This window comes from Mastacembelus armatus, chromosome 13 (assembly GCF_900324485.2).
Source record: "Mastacembelus armatus chromosome 13, fMasArm1.2, whole genome shotgun sequence".
Classification (NCBI taxonomy): Eukaryota; Metazoa; Chordata; class Actinopteri; order Synbranchiformes; family Mastacembelidae; genus Mastacembelus; species Mastacembelus armatus.
The window spans coordinates 20,794,916-20,803,375 of NC_046645.1; the positions used below are offsets into that span (position 1 = coordinate 20,794,916).

Consider the following 8,460-nt stretch of genomic DNA (forward strand, 5'->3'; position numbering starts at 1 on the left):
ATTTGTCTCTGTCTGTGAATACATGAAAAACCACTTTGTGCCTGGGCTGACAGAAGACTTTACACTGCCTCTGTTACCCTGGAAACCTTTTGAGAGGTGAAGGAGAGGACAGCCAAAGAGGAAATCATCTTGGCTTAAAACTGCAGGTAAATCCTCACTAAGGCAGTCCAATTGAAACAGCTTTACCTTTAAAAAAATAACTCTTCATAAGGTAATGAAAGAAATCGGCAAAGTCAGACAGAGTTCTATGTTATTGATCTAGTAAAACCCCATTTATTATGCTCCTCACATTTGTCCCAAGTTGATTTTAGATTCTTACATAAGCTCAGAGTTTGAGTGGGAGTGTGTTAAAATCAATCAATTCACAAACTTTTAATAACATAAATCTGAAAGAAAATGTCCTACCTCAAGAATGCAGGTCCCTGGAGCTGTATTCTCCTTGATCGACACATTGTAGAAGTTTCTCTCAAAAATAGGCTCATTGTCATTTATATCCTGAAGTACAACATTTACCACAGCAGTGGAGGACAGGCCTGGCTTCCCTCCATCTGTGGCCACCACAGTTATAGTGGGATTTGGATTCTTTTCATAATCCAACTGGGTAAGAGTGGTGATGATTCCCGTAACAGAGTCTATACTGAACCAGTTGGAGTAAGCACCTCGGTCTTGCAGGATGCTATAGTTAATGTCCCCATTGGGCCCCTGGTCTTTGTCTCTAGCTGTCACCTGTAACACAAAGCTCCCTGGAAACACCACTTCAGGGATGACCTGTCTGTACACTGGATGGTCAAACAGAGGAGGGTTGTCATTGATGTCAGTCACCTGGATAACAAAGGAGGACTCAGCCCTGAGTGGAGGGGTGCCTGAGTCTGTTGCCATCACTCTCAACTCATAGGTGTCTCTTTCTTCCCGGTCCAGAATCTGGTCCACACAAATCAGATAGATGATACTATCCTTTGTGGTCAGGGCAAATTTTCCATCTCCTCCCTCTAGCGACACATTGACATTAGCATACTCTCCATAGTCTGGGTCAGTGACTGAAATCCTGGCTACATACTGGCCTGGTTGTGCACCCTCTGATATCCTAGGAGACCCATCCTCACTGAGAAAGATGATGGTCATGGTGGGCTGGTTATCATTGTAGTCTCTAACATGGATAGTGACAAAGGCATTAGTCACCTCTGGATGGGTTGCATTGTCTTGTGCCTGGACCACCAGTTCGTGGACTCTCCTTATCTCAAAATCCAGTGGCTTGTTGAGTGTGATTATGCCAGTGCGAGAATCAATGACAAAGTAACGGTCAGGGTCACTTTGTCTCCTGTTGATTTCATACAGCACCATCCCATTGTCTCCTTCATCAGCATCTGAGGCAAACACCTGCAGGATGTTGCTTCCAGGATGGAGGTTTTCAGATATTATGGCATGATAGCGGCTCTGGTTAAAAACAGGAGCGTTGTCATTAATATCTTGTACAGTAATATCTAATATCATCTGATCAGTCCTTTTAGGGGAACCACCATCAAAGGCCTCCAAAAATAAAGTATAGGCAGATCTTTTCTCTCTGTCTAGAATAGCGTTGACCACCAAGTCCAGATAGAGAACCTCATTGCTTCCCCTCCTGGTCTCCAATGTAAAGGCCTGGCCAACATTTCCATCCTTGATAAGGTAACCCTGTGTGGTAAGCTGGCCTTTATCAGCATCCACAGCTGGCTCAAGAGGAAATCTAGTGCCAATAGCAGTCTGCTCAGGGATTGTAAATGCTGCCCGGTTTCTTGAAAATGTTGGGGCATGGTCATTTATGTCATTAACCTTGATCGTCACCTCCACAGTCACACCTGTCACAGTGACCGCTATAAAGTTGTATCTGTCCCTCAGTTCCCTGTCGAGAACTTTGGCCGTTTTAATAATGCCTGTGCTCTCATCTATGTCCAAGTCACTGCCCACACCTGTACCCTCATGGTCTGAAATGAAGTAAAGGGATGCTGTGATGCCAGGAGGAAGTCCAGCACTGATGTCACCTACAATTGTGCCTGCTGGCTGTTCCTCATCTAACTGCAGCTCAAGGGTCCCCAGGACCATGGGTGATTGGACTGCTACTAGCTCCAAGACCACATACACAATTAGCGCTATCCTTCTGTTCCACAAACCCTCATGGTGCGAAGAATCCATTATAGACTTCCCCAAAACGTTGGCAGCTGTCTTCATTTCAGCTCCTTCTTTTCAAACCTGCAGACACACAAAGAGGAAAAGCTGAGCAATATCAAGAGCTGTCAAAAGCAGACAACTAAGGAAAGGTGTATTATTTCTGTGCCAAACATACATAGTAAGTTACTTTAATAAAAAATAGTATGCCTTAAACATTTTCCCATATGTTTTATCGACTCTATTCCAACCCCAACACACACAATAGGTGCTGAACATTAACATTTTCCTACACTTTCTAGTTCACCTAATATGTCAACATGGTGTTCTCCTACATACCACAAAGGTCTCCTTTGCTAAAGAAACAACAGAGCCACAGGCTGCAACATACAACCTCAGACAGGGAGTCTTTGGCTGTTATTATTCAACTTTAATTAAAAAAGTACAGGAATCACTTTTGCCAGACTACCTAGTGTGTTCACCGCTAGGTCATGTACCTTAAGTCTGGGGGGTGAGGTCCTGGATTTAATATTTATGTGTGCTACCACATTTAGCTCGTTTGAAATACTCACCCCTATGTAACTCTTCCCAAACAAACATTCATTTACTATTTACAGGAAATGAGATTCTGGTTATTAAATCAAGGGGAAGAAATATTCAAATATTGATATTTGTAAGTAGCAGTGGCGTTGGAATTCCTTGCATAAACTGCAAGCACACACCACTGCAGAGCAAATGTAATTGAGACCAAGAGACTATGTAGAGGAAAGTAAAAATTGTTCACCAAGCCTCTCACCATCTGCAGAATAATCTAAAACCAGTGCATGGCACACAGAAAGTTATTGTGTCCTTCACATTCAAAAAAAGAGACTGGATTCCAATTTTCTGGGGTTTTGCCTAGATTCATGTAATAATTACTCTGTCTTATATGCAAGATATATTTGCTTATGTTCTGAGGAAATACATACAGAAGCACATAATACTACAATGAAATATGAGAAACTAAGTTTCTGATCAAGCACTGGGACCTTTCCATGGTGTACCCTGCCTCTCACCCAATGTCAGCTGGGATAAGCCCCTGCTCACAACTCTGTACAGGTTAATATAGATCAGGGGTGCCCAATCCTGGTCCTTGAGGGCCACTGTCCTGCTTGTTTTTCAACTATCCAAAGCTTTCACTTTGTCTTCCCTTACTTCCACCCTCATCTGAGATGCTATCTTCCAGATTCTAATGGACTGAACACACCTGATCCAGGTAATCAGCAGTGGATAAGGCGGGGATAGTTGGAAAATAAGCTTGACAGTGGCTCTTGAGGACCACGATTGGGCATCCCTGATATAGATAATGAATGGATGGATGGGGGGAGCTCTGCAAGGCTCCCCCCAGTGGTTTAACTGATACCTGCAAAGAAACACAAAACATCTGTACATCTATGGGAGCATGTGCGTGTAGCAATCTGTGTCAGCCACAGTGGTGACAGCGTGTTTGAGTGACAAAGTAGTACAGTAGAGTTGAAGGGCTCCATACAGTCTACCTCTCTCCCTTTTTCTGGCTCTGCAGCATTGTAATTGAGGTCTGCTGGAAGTTGGCCATAAGCACGAGATTCTGGAGCTAATTTCAGTCTGCTGTGATTTATAGCCTTCAACAGTGAAGATGCTAACTTTAACGTCATAAATTGGGACAAATACAGCTTAGTATGAGTACTGAGAAATATGACGTGAAAATCAATACTGTTAACATATTGCCTGTGTTACTAATTCAAGATTATTTACCAGTTTTGGAATAAAAATGAATTCTGGATCAGCTTTCTGCATTTACTCCTAATTGATATTACTTTAACAGACACCATAAAAACTGCAAATGATGGGTCCATAAAGACATGCAATAGAAATTCACCATTACATTCCATACATTGGGTTACTTTGTGAGTGCTGTTCTTGGCCAAAACATAAGCACATCCATGACAGTCTGAAAAGCTTGACAGCACTTAAACTTTTAAGTCTCAGTATTGATTTACTTTACTGCAACACTGGGGACGCACTTGTACAACGCTTTTTCCAAAGCACAAAAGGATAACTTTCAAGGCTACAATCTTTGTCCAAATGCCACAACTGAAATAATGCACTCTCAGCTTGAGCTACAGTAGAGGACCTCTGCAGAGCAACGCAGCCTAATGGATATAGCAGACACACTCGGGTAGGCTAATTGCACAATACCAGGTTGAGAAGAACATATCGTTTAAAAAGATTCAGTATTGTACGTAAGTGTGAGAACTTTCTTTAAGGCTAACACATTCACATATATGACGAACACGGTCACCCGTCTACCCAGGGATCCATCACTGAGAGTTTAATGTCTGAAAGCTAACAGCCAGTTAGCAGTCAGGACATAAAAGATTAACAACCTATTCATGTGTAGGGCTTCAGGGAAAGCAATCCAGGAAAAAAAACAGTTCAGAATAGCTGTTGATGGTTTCAAACTGTTGTATTTACTAAGCCAATCCCATTGTGGCTTGGATTCAAATGTTTTCCTTGCATCACTGCACCAGATCATGATGTGTCCCTCCCACTGGTAGTTAAACACTGGTGAAGAGTTTTGTTGAGATGATGTAACTGGTGGAGGATTAACCCCCATCTAGCTTCAGCAAGGACACTGCAATACTTAATCTGCACATCATAAAAGCTTCACTGACGTTATTTTTGCTAAAATCAGCACATGTGGCCTGTGTGTAGCACATCATATACACTTCATTAATAGCAATAATAATGAAACTGACCCAGTTACCTCTGAACCCTCTAAACCAAGTCAACCAACCAACAAGGTTTCTAGGATTTACATGCAGAATGAAACCTCTGTTTGAATACAGAGGGAACCATTCTGGGCATTTTGCTAGCATGATTGGAATCAGCATCAAAATCCCTGGCAGCAGTAAATTCTGGAAACACCAGAGCCACATTTCTACCTCTCCAAAGATGTCTAGACCCTGTTTGGCAAACATGCCAATTCTCATTTTTCATGATAGCTGAAAATACATTTGCTTATTTATACTTTTCATTTTTCTGTCAAATACTATTTGTCTTCCTTACTCTACTATCAATACAAACACGCCTTTGGCTAAAACTACAGTAGACATCTGAAAAAACAGTGTCTCCCTCCATGAGCCAATACCTACATTACATAGAAGAATGCCACGCACTCTATATAATGCAAATATGATTTTTAACAACGTAGAGCAAAATACACTGTTACTAAGTGGATTTGTCTAAGCGCATTGTTGCCAAGTCATATCACTTCTTCTGAGATGACAAATACTGTGATTTTCCACCACACTGAGTAATTATCTTCGCTACAGTCTTTAGACTACAATCAAAGTTGGGCCTTTACTCATCAAACTGAAAAGAAACAGCACAAATACTGGTTCAAATTTATCATAGTTCATCAAAAATCCGACCCCAGATATAGTACTTCAGCTGCACTACTTTAATAATGCCAAACAATTTTCAGCATCAATGGGCCAAGAGGGACAGCTATAGGGGCAGACTACTTATAAAGAGCTCCTAATTCCATGTCATGATTCCAGTTAACTTATAGAAAATGTCTGTGGTTTGGAGAACATGCCAGGCTGCCTGAGGCTCAGTGCAGCCCTAATGGAAACCACAGACAGAACTGCAGACTGACTGGACATGAGGATGACAGGCTTAGCACAAAGCAAACTAAAAAGCTCTGAATGGTTTCCAGATTATTGCCTCTCACAAATGTTGTGTTTCTGTGCCCTGCATTAGTCTTTGAAATTTCAGCTCCTGGCTATGTAAAAAGACCAGGAAAGCCTTCACAGACCTCAGATACATAGGCACTTCTTGACCATAACAAGCACATTATTTGGAAGACACAGTGGATACCTTTTCATTGTGAGCTAAAGGTTTCTAAGGGTCTGTGACAAGAAGGATTATCTCTTTCCCACAGCAAAAACAACATGGGTTAGATCAGCTATTTGTGTAAGATGTCCTAGATAAAAAAAAAAAACAACAAAAAAAAAACAGCTTGTCTTTAAAGATGACACCATCTGATATTGCATTGGCTGTATAAAAGTGCCTACATCATTAAAAACATATGTGCATGAAGTTACAGTAGCAGGGGTGCAAGGAATGTTTGGACAACATTGCCACAACGAAGGTCAAAGTTCACCATGTATGTGAACTGACATGCATGAAGAAGACAGCACTGACTGGGATTTTAAATTTTTGACAGTGTTCACTAAGGTTTCCTGCTTTCAGCGCTGATGTGACTGATTTATTTTAGGTGACAGAGTCTGGTCGCGAAAGTGAAAATGAACTCGTCCAAGAGGCCATGGCTGATGTACACTTTACTTATTTTACTGATGACAGCACCACATGAAGATCAGTAAAACCACACTGACTACAGCCAACCAATTTCAAGAAATGTAAGGCAGTAAGAAACGTTCTGGGTGGTGTTGGTGTGGCTGCTCTGGGAGAAACATATCTTGTGTTTTTCATTCTTTTTTAGGAGCCAGGAACACTAGCTTCATCAACAGCATATGCAAGCTACAAAGACAAGACTGGTGAAATGATTGCTTCATGTGCTGCACCAAGGGTTTATGACATAATTCTTGGAGTCTTATAAAAGCTGTGGAGGTCCAAGTTTTGGTTTTATCCATCAGTGCTGCTTTTTGTTTGTTTTTCTCTGAGTTTCAGATTAACTCAACCCAGAATCTGAAAAGTGGTACACATTAGAATAATGTCTAAACTGGATGTATCTCAACAGACAAACTGAACATAATTATCACAAAAAAGGTTCAAATTGCCCAAACAGGAAGAGAAATGGATGTATGGATGGGTAGATGGATAAATGGGTGGATTATTTGATATCAGGGTGGATGGATGAAAATCACAGACCATTACATGTTTTAAAGTGCCAATTTGCCCTGTGTTACTGCAAAAAGTATTAAGCGTTCAGTCAGGACTGGCAGCAACAATGAGAGTGAACATCTCAACAATTCGAGTAGTGACCAACAAATTAAAGGACTTCTCCTCAAACTGATGAGGGAAAAAAAAAAGTGGCTGCACTTCTTGTGTAAAGTCAAAACCGGCCGCATAATTAGCGACGGAGCACTGTGCAGACTTCATTCATTTATTAATTGAAGGAAAAGAAAACCTATTCAGGGGCCAATGAGCACCACTCTGCCTACACAATAACTGTGCCGACATGTGAGTAATCACTTGGTATGCGCACTGGAGTAAGCGAGGGGCACAAAGACGCAGCAGCGACAGCTCGCAGGACAATACAATAACTCCGTAGGCTGACCAGTTTGGGAGGAATGTCTCGGGGGGGGAGATGAAAAAGTGCGACATGATAAGCACTTCAATATTTGGCCGCTCTGATGCAATAACATCACCTGTAAAATATTAGTGATGACAGCTGAGACGTTATGTTCCTGAACACAGCACAAATGCGCCGCTGGAAGTCTGTTTCTTTCAACTAACTTTGTGACTTTGTGTGGAAATAGGACATGCATGTCTTCTAAAGGTAGATAAACACACACAGAACGGGTAAACATCTAATACAATGGACAACAGTTCTCCCCCTAGAGAGCCTGCACTGCAGACTGGGCTTCAGTGAATAAGCTGAAAGGTAATTGTGTGGAGAAACTGCACTGATGCACAACTTCATCGGGACTGGAGTGAGGAGATCTTGTTGTGATGGGTACTCACATTTATCAAGCCGAGTTTGAAGAAACCCAAATTCGTCTCAGTATTCCCTAACGAGGTCCAAAGTGAAAGTTACATCCATCTCAGAACTTTAAAAAAAAAAACTTGATATCCTCTGCCAGTGATTCTGGAGATACTCCCTCCCTGCACGCACTTTCTTTGCTTAATTCGTACTTCGTTCTTTCTCGCCGGACGAAAATTTTGAAAGTCAAATCGTAAACTTGTGCCCCAGGAAAACTTTCCTGCCGCCCTCTTCCAGCAGACGTTATCAACTTATCGGCATCCCCTGGTCGTCTGCTCGCAGAAACACTGCTGCAGCGCGCTGACTGAAACCAAACAGTGTGGGGGTCCGAGCGGTGGACGTCACCCTCCAAATCTGATTTATTCAACACGTGACGGAGTGCAACCTCCTGCTCCTCTCTCCTGCAGTGCTGCTGCTGCTGCTGCTGCTGCTGCCACAAGGAGCCACACCGACTGCAGAGAGGCAGGCCAGGTTATTGTTGAACTTTGGTGCCACCACCCTATGCAAGAGGGAAGTGTAAATCAGCAGTATTACATGCAGGACTTATCACAAAATAGGCTATAACAAGG

At 42.2% G+C, this 8,460-nt stretch overlaps 1 protein-coding gene across 1 annotated transcript in view; it reads right to left on the reverse strand.

Annotated features, from left to right (window-relative positions):
• Positions 1–8,199, reverse strand: part of LOC113125432 (protocadherin-16-like) — a 71,352-nt gene extending 63,153 nt beyond the window's left edge. The window contains exons 1-2 of the mRNA XM_026298884.1: positions 7,873–8,199; positions 406–2,226 (exon numbers count right to left, since the gene is read on the reverse strand). Of these exons, the coding sequence (XP_026154669.1) occupies positions 406–2,205 (1,800 nt within the window). The 5' untranslated portion in view covers positions 2,206–2,226; positions 7,873–8,199. The remainder of the gene's footprint in view (positions 1–405; positions 2,227–7,872) is intronic.
• Between the last annotated feature and the right edge of the window lie 261 nt (positions 8,200–8,460).